We start from the raw sequence: 24,659 nt of genomic DNA, 5'->3' as shown, positions 1-24,659 counted from the left end.
TGTTCAATGTTTGATAAAAGCCTTTTGGACCATTGAATAACAGACTGCAGAAGGTACAGAAAATAGTGAACACATATAAGCCAGATCAGTCTAAATGATAGATCTACCTTCTATTTGCCTAGCTTTTTTGGTACCATTTTTGACAGCTATGCACATTCCTTTTTCAACAGAGCTAAAAAGCATAAGCCCTATCTATAAGGCATTTTTGATTCACATCTGCCCAAATGTCATGGTATTTCTCTAGGGAAAAAAGATGTAGAATGGACTTTTTGTGTCAGTTAATAAAATTATTTTGCAATTCATTCAATTACTTTTCCTGATCTACAGATAAGAGCATCTAACAGTTACAAGGCAGATGACAGACAAGGATAAGATGATGCAGCCACCTCTGAAGTTGTTGTCACACTACTAGTCCAGAAAGGTATGGATGAGAAACGATGTAAAGAACTCTAAGTTTCTCACAGAGACCAAAAAGCTCATCTCCACAACCCAAATTGTGACAGCAGGTATGCCCAGGTAGCACATACAATTTGGTCTTAGAAATTTGACATACAACTGCAATGTGATGAACATTGCTCTTTTTCTTTTCTGATCAAACATATAACAGGGGATATAGGTATTCAAGTTTATTTTCTTCTTGTAAGATCTGTGCTTACCTACATGTTGGGGGCCATGGATTGACAAGCCCATGGTGTTTGGGATGTTAAAAGCATCCCAGCTTACCTGGTAGAAGCTGTGAGCTTCTAACCAAGGTTTGAAATCTCAAAGCCTCTGTTCATTGGCTGAGCTTTAGTCAGAGGGCGGGGCTATCAGGAAGGCCAGGGCTTATAAAGCTGTGAGCAAGCGACTAGGGAGCTTTGCGAACAGGGGCCACTAACAGGGAGTTTCGAGAGGGAGTTTGGAAGGGGAGTGGGAAGGGGGTGAGGTACACATGCCATTCTTTAAAACCTTTAACCTAAACTATAATCAAATATTCTTGATTTAAACAAAAACCCTACCATTAACCTAGGTAGCTGTAGGAGAGAATGCAGGCAGAAGCCCAGCAGCAGATTGGGGGCTATCCAGTTTATTGCACTGAGTGCAGCATGTATGATTACTTGCCCTGTGGGCAGATGGCATATGTGTGCATTCGGTGAAGGGAGCTCCTGGCCCTCAGAAACCACGTACAGGCTTTGGAGGCCAGAGTGGTGGAATTGGAGGAGCTAAGGAAGCAGAGAGGTATGTTGATGAGGCTTTCTGGGACACTGTAGATTTGTCCCACCTCCGGTCAGACAGCCCCTGCAATGGACTGGAGGGGGGAGGGATAGCTCAGTGGTTTGAGCACTGGCCTGCTAAACCCAGGGTTGTGAGTTCAACCCTTGAGGGGGCCACTTAGGGATCTGGGGCAAAAATCAGTACTTGGTCCTGCTAGTGAAGGCAGGGGGCTGGACTTGATGACCTTTCAAGGTTCCTTCCAGTTCTAGGAGATTGGTATATCTCCAATTATTACATTTATTACAATGTTAAGGAGGATGAAAGGCTCAGGGAAGGAGAGCAGTCAACGGGAGCAGAGGGAAACCTTCCCATATTGGAACCCTCCTTCCAGATGATGTTGGGGCATCCTCTCACACTGAGGTTACCCTCTCCAGTGGATGGAACTCCAGTCATTAGGAAAAGGGAGGTGTTAGTAATGGGAGGTTCGATCATTAGAAACGTAGATAGCTGGACGCATCCGACGAAGTGAGTATTCACCCACGAAAGCTCATGCTCCAAAACGTCTGTTAGTCTATAAGGTGCCACAGGATTCTTTGCTGCTTTTGTAGATAGCTGGGTTTGTGATGACCGGGAGAACCAAATGGTGACTTGCCTGCCTGGTGTGAAGGTTGCGGATCTCTCGAGGCATCTAGATAGACTTATGTGTAGTGCTGGGGAGGAGCTGGTGGTCGTGGTACATGTAGGTACTAATGACATAGGGAAGGGTAATAGAGACGTCTTGAAGGCCAAATTTAGGCTGCTAGGAAAGAGACTGAAATCCAGGACCTCTATGGTGGCATTCTCAGAAATGCTCCCAGTTCCACACGCAGGGCCAGGTAGGCAGGCAGAGCTTCAGAGTCTCAATGCGTGGATGAGATGATGGTGTAGACAGGAGGGGTTTAGATTTATTAGGAACTGGGGAAACTTTTGGGATAGGGGGAGCCTATACAGGAAGGATGGGCTCCACCTAAACCAAAGTGGATCCAGACTGCTAGCACTTAACATTAAAAAGGTTGCAGAGCAGTTTTTAAACTAAGAGATGGGGGAAAGCCGATTGCTGCAGCGGAGCACGTGGGTTGGACAGAGACTTCTCTTAGAGGAGAGTCTACTGATAGAGATTCTCTAGGTTCTAGTCAGGAGGAGAGGATGGAAGAGGATAAAGTATGGGCCAGATCAGATGAGAAACATTCACATAGAAAAGAATGACACATCAGAAAAGGGCAGACAAATGAACAGTGACAAGTTTTTAAAGTGCTTGTATACAAATGATAGAAGTCTAAATAATAAGATGGGTGAACTAGAGTTCTTTGTGTTAAAGGAGGATATTGATATAATAGGCATCATAGAAACCTGGTGGAGTGGGGACAATCAATGGGACACAATCATTCCAGGGTACAAAATATATTGGAAGGACAGAACAGGTTGTGCGGGAGGTGGGCAGCGGGGAGTGGCACTATATGTGAAAGAAAATGTAGAATCAAATGAAGTAAAAATCTTAAATGAATCCACATGTTCCATAGAATCTCTATGGATAGTAATTTCATGCTCTAATAAGAATATAACAGTAGGGATCTATTATTGATCACCTGACCAGGACAGTGATAGTGACGATGAAATGCTAAGGGAGATTAGAGAGGCAATCAAAATAAAGAACTCAATAATAGTGGAGGATTTCAATTATCCCCATATTGACTGTGTACATGTCACCTCAGGACAAAATGCAGAGACAAAATTTCTCGATACTTTAAACGACTGCTTCTTGGAGCAGCTGGTACAGGAACCCACAAGGGGAGAGGCAATTCTCAATTTAGTCCTGAGTGGAGAGCAGGAGCTGGTCCAAGAGGTAACTATAACAGGACCACTTGGAAATAGTGACCATAATATAATAACATTTAACATTCCTGTGGTGGGAAGAACATCTCAACAGTCCAACTCCATGGCATTTAATTTCAGAAAGGGGAACTATGCAAAAATGAGAAGGTTAGTTAAACAGAAATTAAAAGGTACAGTGACTAGAGTGAAATCCCTGCAAGGTGCATAGACATTTTTGAAAGACACCATAACAGAGGCTCAACTTAAAGGTATACCCCAAATTAAAAAACACAGTAAAAGAACTAAAAAAGAGCCACCATGGCTTAACAACCATGTAAAAGAAAAAGTGAGAGATAAAAAGGCATCTTTTAAAAAGTGGAAGTCAAATCCTAGTGAGGTAAATAGAAAGGAGCACAAACACTGCCGAATTAAGTGTAAAAATGTAATAAGAAATGCCAAAGAGGAGTTTGAAGAACAGCTAGCCAAAAACTCAAAAGGTAATAACAAAATGTTTTTTAAGTACATCAGAAGCAGGAAGCCTGCTAAACAACCAGTGGGGCCCCTAGACGATCGGGATCCAAAGGAGCACTTTGTCATCCTTAAGTCATTGCGGAGAAACTAAATTAATTCTTTGCTTCAGTCTTCACAGCTGAGGATGTTAGGGAGATTCCCAAACCTGAGCCATCCTTTATAGGTGACAAATCTGAGGAATTGTCACGGATTGAAGTTTCACTAGAGAAGGTTTTGGAATTAATTGATAAACTTAACAGTAACAAGTCACCAGAGGGACCAGATGGCATTCACCCAAAAGTTTGGAAAGAACTTAAATGTGAAATTGCAGAACTATTAACTATGGTTTGTAACCTGTCCTTTAAATCAGCTTCTGTACCCAGTGCCCAGAAGATAGCTAATATAACGCCAATATTTAAAAAGGGCTCTAGAGGTAATCCCAGCAATTACAGAGTGGTAAGTCTATGGTCAGTACCAGGCAAATTAGTTGAAACAATAGTAAAGAATAAAATTGTCAGACCCCTAGAAGAACATAAATTGTTGGGCAAAAGTCAACATGGTTTCTGTAAAGGGAAATCATGTTTTACTAATCTATTAGAGTTCTTTGAAGGGGTCAACAAACATGTGGACAAGTGGGATCCAGTAGACATAGTGTACTTAGATTTCCAGAAAGCCTTTGACAAGGTCCCTCACCAAAGTCTCTTACATAAATTAAGTTGCCATGGGATAAGAGGGAAGATCCTTTCATGGATTGAGAACTGGTTAAAAGACAGGGAACAAGGGGTAGAAATAAATGGTAAACTTTCAGAATGGAGAGGGGTAACTAGTGGTGTTCCCCAAGGGTCAGTCCTAGGACCAATCCTATTCAACTTATTCATAAATGATCTGGAGAAAGGGGTAAACAGTGAGGTGCCAAAGTTTGCAGATGATACTAAACTGCTCAAGATAGTTATGACCAAAGCAGACTGTGAAGAACTGCAAAAAGATCTCACAAAACTAAGTGACTGGGCAACAAAATGGCAAATGAAATTTAATGTGGATAAATATAAAGTAATGCACATTGGAAAAAATAACTCCAACTATACATACAATATGATGGGGGCTAATTTAGCTACAGCTAATCAGGAAAGAGATCTTGGAGTCATCGTGGATAGTTTTCCGAAGACGTCCACGCAGTGTGCAGCGGCAGTCAAAAAAGCAAACGGGATGTTAGGAATAATTAAAAAAGGGATAGAGAATATCTTATTGCCCCTATATAATCCATGGTACACCCACATCTTGAATACTGCATACAGCTGTGGTCTCCTCATTTCAAAAAATATATACTGGCATTAGAAAAAGTTCAGAAAAGGACTACTAAAATGATTAGGGGTTTGGAATGCGCCAATATGAGGAGAGAATAAGAGGCTAGGACTTTTCAGCTTGGAAAAGAGGGAAACTAAGGGGGGATATGATAGAGGTATATAAAATCATGAGTGGTATGGAGAAAGTGAATAAGGAAAAGTTATTTACATTTTCATATAATATAAGAACTAGGGGCCACCAAATGAAATTAATGGGCAGCAGGTTTAAAACAAATAAAAGGAAGTTCTTCTTCACACAGCACACAGTCAACCTGTGGAACTCCTTGCCTGAGGAAGTTATGAAGGCTAGGACTATAACGGGGTTTAAAAAAGAACTAGATAAATTCATGGAGGTTAAGTCCATTAATGGCTATTAGCCAGGATGGGTAAGGAATGGTGTCCCTAGCCTCTGTTTGTCAGAGGGTGGAGATGGATGGCAGGAGAGAGATCACTTGATCATTACCTGTTAGGTCCACTCCCTCTGGGGCACCTGGCATTGGCCACTGTTAGTTGATAGGATACTGGGGTGGATGGACCTTTGGTCAGACCCAGTATGGCCGTTCTTATGTTCTTATGGTAAAGGCCTCTTACAAGACAGGCTTCTTCTACTCCCATAGGCTTTGAAAATCAGACAGTTATTTAGATGCCTAAACATACTGTTAGGAGCCTAGTTTTAGAAACCCACTTCTTTAAAACCTTGGCCCAGATCTCCTGGGTTTCTTTTCCCCTGATCTAACCACTAGACAGCACTGCCTCGGTCTTAAAGAATGAAGATGAAAGAAAGAAAACATTACACAAATGTAAATAAGAATTGTGGCAAGTAAAAACACTTTATTGTGAACATAACAATCCAAGTTGTACTGCCAGAGTTAGTGTTCACACTCTGAAGAGATAAATAATGAGCTAATTTCTAGCTAGCAAAACCCTATAGACTCTTTCCAGTAGTTGAGATGTCATTTCAGTCACAAACTTCACCAAAAGTCAGCAGTTTTATTTAGCACCTACAATATGCTGTGAATACAGTATTACCTTCAGTAGCTTTTGGTTATAAATTCAAGAGGACAAACCTTGCTCAAGAAACAATATAAGAGCACAAATTCTTACAGCAGCCACTGGACAGGAATCATTGGATTATACAGACTTTTTTGTCTATGCTACTTTTATAATTTTGCAGGCGAAATAAATGAAAGCATGGTAATTTCCCCACAAAAACAGGTTATATGATAAAAATCTCAGGAAGTCTGTGTGCTGAAATGGAAACTGTCCTTTCGGCAGCTCTAATGTGATGCAGTCAGACATGCTGCAGAAGATTAGAAGCAACCTGCAAGGTTTTATTACCTTTGATTTTTAGCTCTGCGGTACATAAAATTAATTTGTATTTTGCTGAACAAAATTCAGGATTAATGATGGCAGCGTAGAAGAGATATTTTGCCTGTGCATGTTCTATGAACTCTTAGGATTCAAGCAACATTTACAGTGGAAGAAAAATATGTGCTGTGTGTCTGGTAGCGATGGACAAATCTCAAGAAATTCAGTTCATATAAGCCTTCAAAAGTTTGGATGTCTATCTGAGGCTTTTCTAAATCACTTTGATCTTAAAATCAGAGTAGATCTCTCACATGAATACCCCATTTCAGAAGAGTTTTGATATCTTCTGTGGTCCTGGCTAGCTTACAAATACTATGTGAATAGCCTGTCCTATTTCAGTACCTCCACTTCCAATATTAGGCAAAATCAGGAAGTGGTGAGAAGCACAAAAAGAAACAAAAGAGATTTAAAAAAAAAACCCTAGGTTAACTACAAAAATGGTTTTGTACTTGGACTACATTTTGGCCAAAATTTCCAAAAAGGTGGTCTGGGGAAGAAAGATGATCTTGTGGTTCAGGGACCAGGGATTGAGAGTCAGAAGACATAGTTCTAGTCTTAGCTTTTTCACAGATCAAGAGCAAGTCACTTCATATTGGATTCACCCGTCTCTGTTTTTTTCATATATGAAATCAGAATAATACAGATTGCTGCAGCATTACCAGTTATAAGAGATCAGTAATCATGACTCAGAAACCCAAAAAAATCAGATTGCCATTAAAATCACAACATTGTTGTTGTTTTTTAAATGGATTATGGTTTTTTGGACACTAATGTTTTCTATTTTTTGAACTCTCTCTACCCACTCCCAATATGAAAATTCAAGTTTAAATTCAAATTAAATATGAGCACACTAAAGTGTATGCCATGGTCTCCCTGCTCCCCGACCCCTCTTCTCCTGTCCTTCCCTTTGTCCAGAGCCCTCCCCGCTTCTTGAGCCCTTCCCCCTACACTGGAACGGTCCTGCAGCCCCCGCTCCCCAACTCCACTCCTACCCAGAGGTTTGTCCAGCAGTGTCCCACAGTCCCCTACTCCCTCCACATTCCTCCCAATCTCCTGGCAGGCTTCAGCAGGGAAAAGATGCCCCTAGGCTCTTGCTTCCATTAATGTTCACTTCCTGCACTATAGTGTGGGGCCAGGCCAGTTCTGCTCAGCTTAGGGTGAGAGGTCAGCTCTGCTGCATGGTGTCTGCTCCAGAGACACAGAGACACCCCAACTCTGCAGGAAGCAGCGCAGAAAATGTTAACATTTGCATTTTCTATAATTTAATCATATGAACCATGATATTTTCTAAATGAAGCTCCAGTATGTGGCTGCCCTACAATTCTGAGAGAGAGTTCTGCACAACAGAGCTGCTCCTAGCTGGCAGCTTGCCTGGAGATGCTTCTTTACGTACCCAAAAATAATACTGATGAACGCCAGGGCCCTACCGGACTTAAAAGAAGTGGCAAGTGGCCTTTAGTGCAACTCTTTGCTTCAATAGGATTGTCATCTGAAGGGGGAAGTACGTATCATGCAGTACACAGATTCAGCAAATATAGGGGCAAACACACAATGTGCTGTTCTCCAATTCATTCCAAGGACGCTTCTGACTCCAAGTGACAGAACCCATATAATATTTACCCTGTTTGTGTTTGATGAGACAGAAAGGTCATAGCGGGAAAGAAAGGTCTAGGTAAAAGGCAGGATATTTTTAGAGATAAATCTCTCTCATCCTTGCACAGATGTCCAAAGCCTGAGAATCAGATGACCCACTACAGTTCTACTGGGGCAGGACGGGAGGTTGTAAAGAAGCCTGCAAGGCTACATGCAGGGACAGCTGGATGGCAGGTAAAGTCAGTGAGTTTATTACTATGCTAATCCACTGGCCAAAGGCCCCTGTAGTGGATGGAGTGACAGGCTGTTGTGTTGGGTCATTCTCTCATTTCCATATTATTTAGCCTTTGCACAAGGGACAAGGATTAAAGTCCATGAGTGTGATTTTAAAAAGCATATAAGGACACCCTTAGACACGCACCGTCCTCTCAAAGTCCTTGTAAGTTGGGCACCTAACTCCACGAGGGGCTTTTAAAAATCATACTCTTAGGAAATGAGGATTTCTTACAGCAAATAAGGACATAGGGTCCAGAGACAAAAAACAAGGAGAATGAGAAAAGATGAAACCTAATTTCTGGGAGCTTCCTATTCTTGGAAACAACACACGGTAGACGCCTCCACTGAGATTCACCTTTAGCAAAGCATTTTGAGATAATTAAGTCAATCAGAAATAATTTTTGTTGCACTTTTGACACTGACTAAAATTCAAGGGTTAATTTTAAGTATGAGAAAGCTCTCATGAGGTCTGTGGGCAAAATGAATAAGGATTTAGCCAATCCTGACATATGTCCTGAGGAATCCAAGGTGCCACATTTAATAGCCTATATTAAATATGTTGTCTAAGATATCTTTTGGCAGCTTTGAAGAGTTTGAGAAAATGCTATGAACTGGAAACTTGAGGAAGATCATCTTTAGCGCCGCTGCTTTCGTAAATAGTAATGATGGTAGACAGATGAAAGCTTCTATGTTGTTTAGAAAGAGAAATAAATTTCAGAAGTCCTTACTGCATCTTCTGTGGCAGCAAAAGAATCCACACAAAAGCACTGTAACATTCAATAAGATACTAACTGAGATTTATTATTTCTATCTTTGTTGATATCCGTTATCTAGGTTGGTCCTGAAACAGCACAAATTCCTTTTCTGCTGTTGTCCCCCCCAAGCAGGAAACATGAAGGATCTGGAACAGGGAGTTTGACTTCTTCTAGAGGAAGAGAAGAAAGAAGCTTCTAAGGAAACGTTTCTGTTGATCGAAATTCATCAATAGCTCACAGCAACCTTATGAAACAGAATTTGGCTACTTCTGAAATATCAAAGAAAGGAAGGGGCTTCCCTTTGATGATTTATAGCTTCTCTTGCATCATATAGAAACACAGAATCATAGAAGCATAGAACTGGAAGGGACCTCAATATGTCATCTAGTCCAGTCTGTTACACTCAAGACAGGACTAAGTAATAACTAGACCATTCCTGACAGGTGTTTGTCTAACCTATTCTTTAAAATCCTCCAATGATGGAGACCCTACAACCTTCCTAGGCAGTTTGTTCCAAAACATAATGACCCTGCCAGGAAGTTTTCCCTAATCTCCAACCTAAACCTCCATTGCTGCAGTTTAAGCCCATTGCTTCTTGTCCTATCCTATCATCCAAGGAAACTTTTACATGTTTTGTTAAGATGGTAGATTTACTGCCTGTCTCGTTTGGCCTCTATGCAACACAGACCAAGTCTCTCCCCAGCCCGCAAAATATGTGAGAAAACAGAGAGAACAAGAGACAGAGGAAAAGATGATGAATAAAATTCTAAAGCTCTCACTCTCTCTCTCCCTCTCTCAAAAAAAAGGGGGGATATTACACACTTTTTCTATTATTACGGGGACAGGTACTGTGGGCACTGTATATAACTCGGAGAGATCTGGCCAATTAAACATACCAGAGGTTGATGTATAGGCCTAGAGCTAAGAATAAGAATGCATGATCAAACAGACCAGCAAGGGATCCAGTGGAGCTTTGAGAAGATGCTGGTTACTCCTAATCAGAAAATCTTTTAAATTGAGTTAATCTTCCAAACCAAAAATTTGAAGCACAATACTGGAGTTCTGCCTGGATTTGATGAGTAGACCATTTTCTCAAATGAGATATAGAGCTAGTTGGATATTACTTTAACAAGGTACTTACCAAGTGAAAAATAGCTGCTGCACTGCTATGAACCTGAATAATAACTCTTGTAATTACTGATATTTTGGCCTATCTTTATTTAAAAAGAATAATGCAGTTTTGCATATTAAAGTTTTTGTATAAAATATGTTCAGGTACAATGTGTAAAATTGTAGGTTTACTCATATATAATCAAACATTATTTATCTTCCCTAGACTATCTTTGAACAGGAAAGTAAACATGTAGGAAAATCTGTAAGCTTGAAAAAATTGGTTATTATATGAAAAAGTACTAAAGTTTAACTTTTGTGAATGCCTTGGTAGCAAACTGAAAAAATGCACTTAACTTTAACAAATGGTGGTAAGACTTCAAATACATGGCATAATAGATCTTTTCAAAGAGAATTTTGCATGGGCAAATACTTCTCTCAGGTAGCATTACGGAACACCAACTTTTAGGGTATTTTCAAAGAGAACTTTTCCTGAATACTTATGTAAAACCTTTCACCCTAGGCACCCTTGTTTTTGAAAACTATTACTCTTTTCCCCCTTTATGCAACCATGCATAGGCATAACATGTTGTGCGCATGAGGTAAGACTTTCCCAAACTTTCATTATCATTGGCTTTCTGGGAGGTTATATTCTCATTGTTCCTAATATAACTAACCTAACCTGACATATCAAATGGAGAGTTTTCTAAAGCAGAACAACGACAAACAATCAAAGCAGAAATTTGATTTTACATAGGGGAAAACATAGAAAGACAAGCCTTTTTGAAAGGCTTGTAAAGGAAATGTAATTTTCTTCTTCCTGAGTAATACTAAGATCAGATATTAATGTGTACATGAAAAGTAGCATCCCGTCTTAACAGGGATGCCTGTTTTCCGCCCCAGGCTCCCAACTCTTTTTGTCTAATATCAGAATTCATTGTTTGAGAACTGCATGTAAAGGGTACTCAAACTCACTGTTGTCCCTTTCAAATCCCACTGACTTGTGCTTGAAAATTCAAAGACACACACACACACAAAACCAATAGTTCACCTCCTATCAACAAGTCTGGGGAAATATGCCATGGTCTGAAGGGTAGTTATATCAGTTTCATAAAAACAAACTACTAGTGGTGCATAATTGTGATACCTTTTATTTTAGAATTAGGGTGATAAAAGTGGAACACACAGATAGACAGCCAGCTCAGAGAGCTTTTGAATTCAAACATACAGTCATTATAATGTGGATTAAATAGTGGTTTGAGCCTGAGCCCCATAAATAATAGTCTTGTACACTCTCTCTCTTTATTTACTATCACTTACAGTATGTACTAAAAGGTCTTTAAATTTAATCTTACACTCCGTCTAGCCTGTCCTCATCGACTCATCACCTTACAATAAATAAATTACATAAACAAGAAAAGTCTAAAAACTATTGACCTTTTATTCTTCCCTCCTTTCTATGAGCATGTAACATGAGGACCCTGTTTTCTTTACCTCCAGCATCATCTGTGTTGTAGGGTATGTGGATGGGGAGAGGCAGTAGATGTGGTATATCTTGACTTTAATAAAGCTTTTGATACTGTCTCACATGACCTTTTCATAAACAAACTAGGGAAATGCAACCTAGAAGGAGCTACTATAAGTTGGGTGTATAATTGATTGGAAAACTGTTCCCAGAGAGTAGTTATCAGTGGTTCACAGTCATGCTGGAAGGGCATAATGAGTGGGGTCTCACAGGGATCAGTTCTGGGTTCAATTCTGTTCAATATCTTCATGAATGATTTAGATAATGGCATAGAGAGCATACTTATAAAGTTTGCCAATGATACCAAGCTGAGAGGGGTTGCAAGTGCTTTGGAGGATAGGTTTAAAATTCAAAATCATCTGGACAAACTGGAGAAATTGTCTGAAGAAAATAGGATGAAATTTAATAAGGACAAATGCAAAGTACGCCACTTCAGAAGGAACAATCAGTTGCATACATACAAAATGGGATTGCCTAGGAAGGAGTACTGTCAGTTGCATACATACAAAATGGGATTGCCTAGGAAGGAGTACTGTGGATCCTGGGGGTCATAGTGGATCCCAGGCTAAATGAGAGTCAACAGTGTAACACTGTTGCAAAAAAAAGCTAACATAATTCTGGGATGAATTGGCAGGAGTGTTGTAAGCAAGACACAAAAAGTAATTCTTCCGCTCTACTCTGTGCTGACTAAGCCTCAGCTGGAGTACTGTGTCGAGTTCTGGGTGCCACATTTCAGGAAAGATGTGGACAAATTGGAGAAAGTCCAGAGAAGAGCAACAAACATGATTAAAGGTCTAGAACACATGACCTATGAGGGAAAATTGAAAAAAAAATGGGTTTGTTTAGTTTGGAAAAGAGAAGACTGAGGGGGAACATGATAACAGTTTTCAGGTACATAAAAGGTTGTTACAAGGAGGAGGGAGAAAAATTGTTCTTCTTAATTTCTGAGGACAGGACAAGAAGCAATGGGCTTAAACTGCAGCAAAGGAGGTTTAGGTTGGACATTAGGAAAAACTTCCTAACTGTCAGGGTGGTTAAGCACTGTAATAAATTGCCTTGGGAGGTTGTGGAATCTCCATCATTGGAAATATTTAAGAGCAGGTTAGACAAACACGTGTCAGAGATGGTCTAGATCAATGGTGAGCAACCTGCAGCCCAGCAGAGTAATCTGCTGGTGGGCCATAAGACAGTGTTTACATTGACTGTCCGCAGGCATGGGCACCCACAGCTCCCAGTGGCCGCAGTTCACCATTCTCAACCAATGGGAGCTGCAGGAAGCGGCAGCCCACATGTCCCTAAGGCCTGTGCTGCTTCCTCAACTCCCATTGGCCGGGAATGGCGAACCACAGCCACTGGGAGCTGTGGACAGCCGTGCCTGCGGACGGTCAATGTAAACACTATCTTGCGGCCCGCCAGCAGATTACCCTGATGGGCTGCAGGTTGCCCACCACTGGTCTAGATAATAATTAGTCCTGTCATGAGTGCAGGGGACTGGACTAAATGACTTCTGGAGGTCCCTTCCAGTCCTATGATGACTTATATTTTCTCAAATTGCTACTATAAAATAGTATACTGTTTTCTCTATTATGTGGATATACATTTACCTTCTACAATCTAGAGACACTCATAAAATATTTTATAGATGTTTATTTAAGCTGATATATCATAATGGTCCAATATATTTTTATTGATGCTGGGATAAAATTTTCAAAAGTGCCTACATGATAGTCACTTCGGTGCTTTTGACAATGTTACCCCTAGGACCAATAAAAGATTAATTTCCTTTTGTTTGAGTTCTATAAAGTACAGTTTGACGGATTCGGTCACAGAGACTTCCCTCAAGACTGTCACTCAATGAGCTGGAATACTACTTAGAACAACCCTCCTGCCAGAACAGGTGCCCCTCCACTCCTGTCTTGCTGAGTTAGACACTCCAGTCAGCTCCAGCACAGACCCAGAGGTTGGACCACGCCTCTCTGCAGTTCACTGAAACTGAGATTCGCTCAGCCCAGGGGCTCCTCAGTTACCAGGGACTTTCCCAGCACCAAGTGTTCAGCCTTTCTGGGAGCCTGAACCCCAAGTAAATCTTTACTCTGTATAAAGCTTATACAGGGTAAATTAATAAATTGTCCACCCTCTATAACACCGATAGAGAGATACGCAGAGCTGTTTTCTCCCCCAGGTATTAATCACTTACTCTGGCTTTATTAATAAGCAAAAGTGATTTTATTAAGTATAAAAAGTAGGATTTAAGTGGTTTCAAGTAATAACAGATAGAACAAAGTAAGTCACCAAGCAAAATAAAGCAAAACCATGCAAATCTAAGCCTAATACATTAAGAAACTGATTAGAGGTAATATCTCACCCTCAGAGATGTTCCAACAAGCTTCTTTCACAGACTAGACTCCTTCCTAGTCTGGGCCCAATCCTTTCCCCTGGTACAGTCCTTATTAGTTCCAGCAGACATCACAGGTGGCAAGCAGAGCTTTCCTCATGACTGGCAGCCCCTTTTGTCCTGCTTCACCTACTTTTATAGTTTTGGCACTTCATGGGAATCTTTTGCCTCTCTGGGTTCCCACCCCTCCTTCTAAATGGAAAAGTACCAGATTTAAGATGGATTTCATTATCAGGTGACACGTACACAGGAAGGCTTTCAAGTAACTAAGGCCATTTACAACTGATTGTTTCTGGAACACCCTTAATGGCCTCCACTTAATATGTTTACATCAGTGATACAAGTTTATATCTTATTCTCCTAACTCCAGACATAGAAATAATACATGCAAACAAATGGGATGAACACACTCAGTATATTATAAGCTTTGTAATGATACTTTACAAGAGACCTTTTTCATAAAGCATATTCCAGTTATATCATATTCACATTCATAAGCATATTTTCATAAAGCATATGGAGTGCAACTTCACAGACAGGTTATGTTATTATGCATTTCTTAAGGCTTTTGTTTTGGTTTTATTAAAGAGAACAGATAGAAAAAAGAAGAAACTTCAATAGAAGGCACTTAAGTCTCCAAGACTTTGAAGATCTACTAGCTTCCAAAAAATGCAAATACCTCATGCAGGCTCCATGATCCATTCCCTTGCCTTAGCTCTGCGCATCTTACAAGGTCCTCAGGAGTCTGTGTCTTAATATCTTACAAATTCTGGTTAAAACTTTAATCCAATTTAAGTTGGTTTGCATGCACTTACCTTGCCACCAGATGCAAATAGAGCAAATTTCCCTGAGCACAAACTCCTCTTCTTGCACACTGCCTGGGGCCCTTATCTTAGTCACTGAACATCTTTCATGCTGCACCAAAGCCCATGCCACATCCCCTGCATATCTTACTAAATTGATTGGAGCTCCTGCCTCAGCACCTCTGCATCAAATACACAAGATCTCTTGCCTCATCTTCAATCCAAAGTTACTAGCCAGTCCATTATGAAGCCAATATAGCTGTGCATGCATGATTGTGAATTGCAGAAAATTATTATGGTCAGTCAGTGGAAAAAGTCAGAAGAGAACATGGAATTGCTTTGCTCCCAGCCTAGTGCACATTCAGCATCCCCTTCATCAGGTTCTGTATTTCCCTCAACCTTTTGAGAACTGGTCCTGATTTGAACTAACCTATGGGACTACAGAATTCAGTGCATAACTAGCCACTCAGATGCAATGCAAGTGTCTCTAGGAGCACACGTTTAGGAGAAAAACTACTGTGTATGCTGTCTATGTGATTTTCAAATATAGATAACTGTAAAATCAAAGCTAATTTTCTCTAGAACAAGAAAAGGCACTGGTCCTTCTATAAGGTCTATTTCTATGCCATATTTCCACCACTTATACAAAGCTCTTTTGTAAACAGGTCTTCTTGGGAAAAAAATCACTTAAATTTCTCTTTTAATCGGAAAGTTCAAATTTTTACTTTAATCTCGCTGAAAAATGCTGAACTGCTTTTTCTTAAAATTTCCAAAACCAACAACAACAAAAAGACTGAGCATGAGAAATATCAGCCAGAAAGGTAAAAAAAAAAAAAAAAGCAGATGTTTTTGAGCAGCTGAAAACAGGGGGCTAGAATGGAAACTGTTACATAGCTTTAACTATAGCAGGTTGCAACCATCACTTCTTCCTCATTCCCCTCATAAAAAGTGTTTATACCACTTGAACCATGGTTTCATTTTACCTTGTTTTAGTAAATCAAACCATGTGCCACAAAGGAACTTCGGTTTGAATGGGAGGGATAAGATTGATAGTAGGTTAAAAAGTAATGACCTATTAAATCAGCCCAGGACAATAAAGACAAAAATAAAAGCAATTCACAGCACACACAGTATTCTAATATTTTTATGCATTTGCCAGAGCTGTATTATGTGAGATTGTATATGATAATATTTAGAAGGGACTGGAAGCAGTAATGGAGTTTTAAAAGACATAACTAAATGGTCAACATATTCATGCAGCCACTAGGTGAACTGGTCAGGACACATGGATTCAAGTGCCAGCAATATGCAGATGACAGAGAGCTCTACTTATCCTTCGCTGCATTTCACCACACCACTGCCACCAAGATGGCCCCATGCTTGGATCAGTTCAGCTCATGGATGAAGAAGAGCTGGCTGAAGCTGAACCAATCAAGACAGAGGTAGAAAGAGGGAAGCATTTCAAAGAGCTTGCAGCTACAGTGCAGTCTCCTTTGGTTGAAAACACACATCCATAACTGGTCAATTCAGCCTGTTTCAGAGTGCTCCTGAACTCCCTACAGATGCTAAGCTCTCACGTAGCAGCATCCATGAGTAATGCTTTCCACCATCCTGGTTGGCTAGGAGATTTTGTCCCATCCTGGTGAATGATGGCCTGGCCTCAGTTAATCATACCTTCATCACCTCTCAGCTACAGCAAGGCAATATCCCTGGGCATGAAGCCTTCGATATTTAGGAAACTCCAACTGGTATAGAATTCTGCAGCCTGTCACCTTAGCAATACAAGTTACCACAAACACACCAAACCTGTCCTCCACTCCCTAGACTGGATTCACATAGAATATGGAATCAGGTTCAAAGTCTTGATCCTTATCTTCATGCTCCCTGGCCTGGGCCCAGGATAGCTCCTAAAAATCCAGGGTGAAGATTGGGCTTGACAGCTTTAGTCCTCAGGCCCAGCAGGACTACAATAGGCTTGTCTGTGCAGGAGACAGAGCTTTTTCAGGGGTGGCCCAATGCTGTCAATGAACTCCCCCAGAACTGAGGACCAACCCCACCAAAACCAAACCCTCCACTCCACATACAATTCTTCCCCTGATGTGAGAACAAACAACAAGTGACAGATGTTAGTCGTGTTGCTTAATGCACTACTGGAAGGCACTCAGATACTATGGTGATGAGAGCAATATAAGAAATTATATAGAATAGAATAGAATAGAATAGAATGCAGAAGACGACCGGGGATAGCAAGGGCACTGCCAGCATCAATTTAAAGGATGAATGGATATATATACACACACACATTCAAACATCTATCTTGCTATCTAAATTGTCATACCACAACAGATCACAAGTCCATCTAGCCTGGTATTCTGATACATCAGCACCTGATGTTTAAAAAAGGAAGGAGGGGGGAATATCATAATACACCTGTTCAGTTGTACAATGCTTTATAATGGAGAGAGGAAGGAATTATTTTTTGAAGTCTGCAGGCGACCACAATTCCCTGAAACACTACTGTTTACACTACTGATGGATAAAACTCAAAAAGGTTCAGAGGTTTGGATTGATGTCTATCTGAATCTCTTTGGTCCAGAAATCAGGATGGAAATCTCATAAGAATAGTCTCTATAATGAGATTACCAGCCTCCTCTGGTTCTGCTTATATCTCTTATAGAATTCTATGTTTCTACTTCTAAAACCAGATAGAGCATAGGCAAATGAAGATGGAAAATAAAAACCAAACAAGCAGAGAAAAAAATATATTTTTGACCACTAAAAAGTATACAGTTCAGTTATGGTTGACGATTCAAACTGAATCTTATTTCTTATAGGGACTGAGTCATCTGTCCTTTGTTATGTGTATTAGTACAAGTGAGGATATGTAAGATATAGATATAGATGAAAATTAATATTAATACACAATGAAACCTGTATTAAGTGGCCACCCCAGGGACTGACAAAAAGTAGTTTGATCTTTTGACAAATGTAACTGATAGTTTTATTTTAAAGGCTGAAGGTGATTCTATAAAAGAATAGATCTTACTAATTTGAGACCAAAATTATTTTAAAATATTTAAGTACATTAATATTTATATTTTAATCAGTACTTGAATACCTAATATAAACAGATATTTAATGTAATGATGCCATTTGCAGCTAAAACATGGATCTCTCTGGCAGATACCCTAGACCTATACAAAATAAAAATGTGTGGCCCAGTTCCACTCTCAAGTATCTGAGTGCAACTCTTATAATGTAAATAAGGTGAGAATTTAGCCTGTTACATTCATTATATTTAATACCTGTTTGGTGTTTCTGTATTTAAAAAATATACAGAAACATAGGTAATGCCACTATTTTCTCTTCTGGTTAATTAAAAAAAAAAGAAAGAAACGACTGAAAACCATCTAATTGGAAACATAGGTCTGACCCAAATTCCAGTAAAGTCAGTGATAGGCTTCCCGCTGGGCTTTGGAGCAGGCTTATATAACTGTGTGATCCTGTCATTGTTACGCTTGTCTTCACTCCCTATGTCTCTCTGATGGTGTGTGGCACTCACATGTTGTGTCCTATCATAAATTGGGCTGTAAATTCTTCTGGGTAGGGATTGTGTCTGACTCTTATGTGTGTGCATAGCATCCAGTAGAATGGGTCCTGATTCCAAGTGGCAACTTTCTAGGTGTCAATGCAAGGCAAGTAATAAATAATAACCATGCAATTGCTGCAGCACCATTTTTGAAATAATTGCCTAGAAGTGTGGAAGCTGTTTTCAGAAGTGCCATCTTCCAGGGATAGAATTGCTGGGATGGATGCTAGATGTGTAACATATCAGAGTGGCAAAGACATGTCTAAAATCCTTTGCCTGCTGGCATTTTCCTACCCTCACCTGTGTACTGAAGTTTCAGTCAATTTGAGATTTATAAAATATATGAAAGAGGAAAGAAGTGTGTTACATTGGTTCACCCAAAATGCTTAAAATGGTCTTTAAAAAAATTTCTCAGACAAAACAGCTTCTTTTGATTTAAAAATAAGTAATGATAAAAGAGCTAACAGATATGGGGTATCAGCAAAAGGAAGGGCACTCGTGGAACTGTATGCATGCCACCTATAACACAAAGACAGGCCATCTGAAGAGCCACTGGCTGATAAATGTTACTGCAAAGGACCAATGCAATGAAAGTAATGGAGAGATTCTCACTCTGCTCTACCTATGTGATGCCAAAGAAATACCCACAGCCTTAAGGGAACCTAGTCAAAACACCGTATCTAAAACATATTGCAGAATATTGAAGAATTTAGTAAATATCTCAACCCACAAGCAAAGGAAGAGGGGGAAAGAAAATGGGTTAGTAAAAAGAAAATTAAAATGGACTCTTAAGGGACAAGAGAGACGTTGTACTCCAATGTACTTGAATTATCAAATCATGTTTAATGACTGGGATTTCTCAGGAAAAAATAGGAATAAGAGAGAGTATACTTTGAAACATCAGCAAACTGTTTCTTTTGGTAAATATTTCTTTTCTCTATGAATTATATGAGAGAAGTCAGATAACAGTTTTATGAAACAGGGTATAAAGACAGCGTGCCAGCATCTGATAACAATCTTTCTGACAACAGTTGAGCACATGAGTAAAATGTGACAGATGGTCACTGTGTATTCCTGGGGGCAGAGTCCCAAAATACACATCTTTGTTTGAGGAAAACACCCAATACATCTCAACCTTCTGCTGTTAGATTGCCAGGAAGTATCCAACCAAAGTCTGGGAGATTAATAGATGATCACAGAGTGTAAAAAAGGCAAATGATAGAGTGAATGTGGCTCAGAAATAAAGGAGCATTTGTAATATGCTTGTCTCATGTATTCACAAAGAGCATAATTTGAAATATGGTCTAAAATACACAGAAACAAATGATTCTTTGTAAAGGCATGGGCAGTACCTACTTAATCACTTTAAAACCAAAACCATGTGTTATTTAGTCCATTGTTGGCTGCATATTACATTACTGTAAAATCACTTCTACAACATGCCAAGATAAATCCAGAATGAAGAGAAAAATACAAAACATATTTCATGCACCAAACAATAAGTAAATGAATCACAGTGCATAATGCACACAGTATATTATAGTCACATTGTATATTTCACCCACAAAATACAATAGCAGCTATAATATAGAATGTATATTCACATATCTAAAGATTTAGAACAGCAATGAAACTAATAAAACAGTATATTTTTCTAGGAAATCATGAAGCAATCTAGCTGAACTTGATCTTTCTGAAATTTCTACCTTTCTAAACTGTGTAAAGTTATGCAAAGGCATATACAGTACGATGATGTAAGCTCATAAAAAAGTGCCTGAAATCCACAATACTTTCTATGTATAAGCTTTTGAATGTAAAGCTTAGATAAGCCCACTCTGAAGTGTCTATCTTTACCTAACATAAATGTAATTTAGGTAATTTTTACAGCTATAAATGTAATAACTAATCCCTGTGTTCCTTATAGTACCTATTTCTCCCATAAATATGAAGCTCTCAGCTAATTAGACAGTAACCTAGACATGTCCGATTTCCAGTACAGTGTCAGATACATCTATTATGTGTTACAATGTCACTTTGCTCTGAAAGAGTTAACTTTCTAGCTCCTATTTTCTGCAGTGCTGCATAAACACTGCACATTATTCTTACTGAGCATGCTTCATCTTCCCTGTCTCCACAGTCTTGGGCTGTCAATCAACTGTCAGTTCCTACCACATCAGCACAGTGTGCATCATCAGGCTGTCAGCGCAGCAGCTGATGAGACTCTGCTAAGGGCTGTCAGTCAAACTTGTTTCTCTTATCTGTTCTGGAAATATTTTGTCTCAGAGAAACAAAGAACCTGGGCAACAATGGATCAGACTCTAGTATTTACTCTTTTATAAGGATACAAGGCTCTTAACAGGAAACAAACATGTTTTATCCACAACCAGGAAAAAAATCTGTTTTATTAGGATAAGTTGCAAATTTTCTTGTCTTGCACAACTCCTATTGTGGTCTTGACCCAGTAAAACAGGGCTTAATAAATTAAACCAAATTCAATTTTGGTTACATTGTAAAATGTATTTCACAGGTTTCCTTCTTCAATTACTTTGTTTAGTGAAATTCAGCAAACCCTGCGCAGTGCTTTCAGTTTAAAATAAAGTAACATCTCTTTGACTGATATAGGTTTTTTTTCCCTCTCCTTAAGGCACTGGAATGTGGGGTCTTACTGTGTCTATCTCCAGCCTAAAGGCCAGTCTACAGAATACACTTAGGAGTCCTACACACCTTTATTACATAACACTATACATTAATTTTGTATAGCATTTGTCCTGAAACTGACAGCGTTCATAATAATTAATAGCAGACGGATAGGGGTGTTAAAGGATATATCCAAGGGAGAAAATATACGTTTCCAAATGAGGTTTGAAAGACTATCATAATCTCCCTGGAATTCTGTACTGGAGACCAGGAGTTGAAGAGGCTAAGGATCTTGGTCTTACAATGATAAGAATATGAGGAGGGACAAAAGAAACCAGGTCTGACTGATAGGTTGTGTTACAGGTTGAGCTGGGCCTTTAAGAGGAGTTCAACTCCTAGCTCTGAGCCAAGTTTGGTTTTCCTCACAGATCAAAGGAATTCTGGAACTTGTGGTCCAGGCCATTAGAGCTGTAGGCCTGGAGAGAGGCAATGTTATCTTGGTAAGCAACTTTTCTCAGTGTAGAGAGGAATGTTGCCAACTGTAGTGATTTAATTGTGAGTTTCACCAAATTTGGTGTTTTTTCTTAAAACCTCAGTCTCCTGGAGTTATGTGAATAAATGAACATATCAATTTCCATTTTTTTTAAAAAGTGAGTTTACAATCCTCACCATTGCCAAGAAAATCTTTAAAACACGAGTGCGAAAAGTTTAAAAATCAGAAGGCAAAAAGAATCAAAAGTATTTTTTTGAAAATCATAATTTTTCAGACAGTCTCATGATTTTGGGGCCTGAGTTATGATTTTTGAACACTTGGGATTGGCAGTACTATGAGAGAGAGAGCTGAAGAAAGCTGGTGGAGCCCTCCAGTGAGGAGGTGGATATATTGTCAAAGGAAAGCTCAGACTGAGGTAGGTGTCACATTTAGTTCTGAATGCTGTGAGGTCACTAGACATTTTTTATTTCATCTGCCAGCAAATTCCATACTCTTGGTCCAGCTGCTGTGATGGTTCTGTCCCCCATGATATGAGCCTCTTGCTATTAGTCAACAGTTCGTTGTTCCCAGGGAATAAAGCTATTGTGGTAGGTCATGGTCCCTGAGAGAAAGAGTGTCTCGGTAGCAAGGGCTCATCTTACACATGGCTTTGGCATTCAGGAAAGAGACCTTGAACAGAACTCTGTGTTCTCTGGGGAGTCCCTGCAAAGAGTGGTGAATTGTCCTGATGACTTGTATTGCTGACAAAGTGGATTGCTCTGTTCTAAACTAGCTGGAGCCTTTTCAGGACATGAAGCTTCATTCCTAGATATAGAGAACTGCAGTAAACTATAAACCTAGAGAGCCTGTCCATCTCCTCCCATTCCTTCTCATACACTATCTGAGACTGGGAGAACTCACACTCCATCCACCCAGGAAGGTTGCTCTTGAATGCAAATAATATTTAGGGTACAGTCACTGGCCTAGCTGTTTGACAGGTTAGGAGACACTTAAAAGAGATTTTACAGCAACAATGAATATAAATAGGGCTAGTGCCTGAAAACATCAATATTACTTCATGGCAGAATTAGGCAAATATTTGCTAATGCAAGTACAGAAATAAAAAAGTACTGAAAAAACCTCTATATGATCAACTTTAATCATATTGTTAAGGAGCATCATAACAAAAGCTACAATAACAACAGTTTGTTCAGAGGTCACCAATTTTTTTTTAAATCGTGCATACTGGACAGGTTTGAAGTGTACTCAGAGTAATTTGATCTTTCAATCACATTTATCAACAGCAATGCTGAGAATTACAGCCCTGGCCCTCACTGAGCTACCAACACTTACAGATAGCACAACCATTATCAAGCATGTGTGACAACTGGAATATTTTACCCTATGACAAATTATTTCATATGTGGTACTATTTTCCAGAAACACAACTCCCTCTGATCTAACTGGACATTAATTGCTTTTCAGCTGATGTATCCGTGTCTTCTCGACTGATAACATGACTAGGAAATCTGATATCTGACAAGTTGACTCAACCTAATCAGGACAGATCAGCTGTTACCAATGTTGCTACAGGCTGTAATTTCAGGACCTTTACAGAGTTATCACTCGCTTTAAAAGGCAAGAAACTGTAATTCTGTCAACACTAATCCCAAAATGTGCGTTCAACGTGACTGTTATATTTTTTCTTCAGGAAAAGGTAACACTTGTCAAATAAATACCTGAGATAATTGATAAAATGAATTAGAAGTATGTGAATGATAAACTGACAATCAGTCAATCTCAAGAAAAATAAGAACCTTGCAAGATTCAGAACATTAAGCACAAGCTGTCACAGAGAAGCAGGGGTCACTCAGAATGGATTGAAACAATTTGCAATGCAGTTTTTCAATGTTTATGTATCTCTGTGTTGCCTGGTGCTAGAGTAGAGTGAATAATTCACTGAAAACAATTTGTTCGATTAATTTTAGCCCTTTCTTTTGCTTGTGGAACATGGGCAAATGGATCACAGTGCTGTCAGATGTATTCATTACTCAAATTTATTCATGATTGATTGACCATATTCTAAATTTCAGCATCGTTGCTTAGTTGTGATTGGTCAGTTAACATCGAAGGGCAGATCTTCAGCTGGTATAGATCAGAATGGCTCTGTGACATTGACGGGGAGGTGTCAATTTACACCAGCCAAGGGTCTGTTTCTTGGTATTTGTTCTGAGCTCTGAGTGAATGTGGAAGCTCTTCTATCAGGAATACTGAAATTTCCCACAAAATTCCCTTTCTGTGAATATTTTTGCCAACAAAACCGCATCATTTGAAAGTTAACGGAAAGTGAACATATAAAAAGTGCAAATACAGCCAAAGCAAATTCATTTAAAAATTCCAGTGAATATTAGCAGAACGTTTCACATTATTTGCCCAGATCAGCTTGCAACTCACATACTTATATTCTGAGTATAGAAGTACACAGAAATTTCAAAACTTAAATTCTTTCTTTGAGAAAGCCAACCAGAGCATTTTGTTTATGGAACTTGATGGTAGCTTCATGTGTTGTAGCAAGCATTCCACTATCACCAGCTCTTAGGTCTGTATTGCTTTTATAGAATAAATGCACAGAAACTAAGGTATAAAATCATAATAAATTTGTCTCTTACTGTATCGCTTTGGTCCATCTTCCAAACAAAATGAAAGGGTTAAGGTTGCATCATCTTCAAAAAACTCAGTTGCAAAGGCATCCCACCAGAGGTTGTCACTATCCTAGGAAGAGAAAGATCATTCATTTTACACATGGTAAAAAGAAAAGAATCTCTTTTAAAAGAAGAAATTCAAAGGATCCCATTTTTGGTTTGGGATCTGTCTGCGTGGAAGGGCGGATGTCCATGTGGTCATATTTCAAATTAATTTACTCCTGTAAAGGTTTCGTTCTGATTTAAGGAAACAGATAATATATTATTAATAAAATATAATTTATTTTTTGTATTACAAGAGATCTTCCATTAAGCTAAGCACTGTTCAAACATATAAAATAACATAGTGTCGTCCATACAAATGAATATTTACACACATTTTGTTAAATCTTAAAATGTTTTTACAAATAATTTGGTACTTAATATATTGTAATATTTTTTTTCTTTTAATATGCTACCTATATGGTATGCTTGGTCTTGAGGGTGAGAAGGAACCTTACTTCATTCTGTAATCCTATGTAATGCGATCATTATTC

At 39.2% G+C, this 24,659-nt stretch overlaps 1 protein-coding gene across 14 annotated transcripts in view; it reads right to left on the bottom strand.

Moving 5' to 3' along the window:
- The window catches only part of LDB2 (LIM domain binding 2), a 273,724-nt gene that overhangs the window by 127,728 nt on the left and 121,337 nt on the right, over positions 1 to 24,659 (bottom strand). For 13 of the 14 annotated variants that reach the window (XM_039541716.1, XM_039541715.1, XM_039541714.1 and 10 more), the window contains one exon: positions 24,091 to 24,193. In XM_039541716.1, the coding sequence (XP_039397650.1) occupies positions 24,091 to 24,193 (103 nt within the window). Of the gene's footprint in view, positions 1 to 24,090; positions 24,194 to 24,659 lie in introns of those variants that run through there. The other variant, XM_039541724.1, reaches the window with a different exon arrangement.

This window comes from Mauremys reevesii, linkage group 5 (assembly GCF_016161935.1).
Source record: "Mauremys reevesii isolate NIE-2019 linkage group 5, ASM1616193v1, whole genome shotgun sequence".
Classification (NCBI taxonomy): domain Eukaryota; kingdom Metazoa; phylum Chordata; order Testudines; family Geoemydidae; genus Mauremys; species Mauremys reevesii.
Note: the sequence above shows the minus strand (reverse complement) of the source record. Positions and strands in the feature narration are given on the sequence as shown.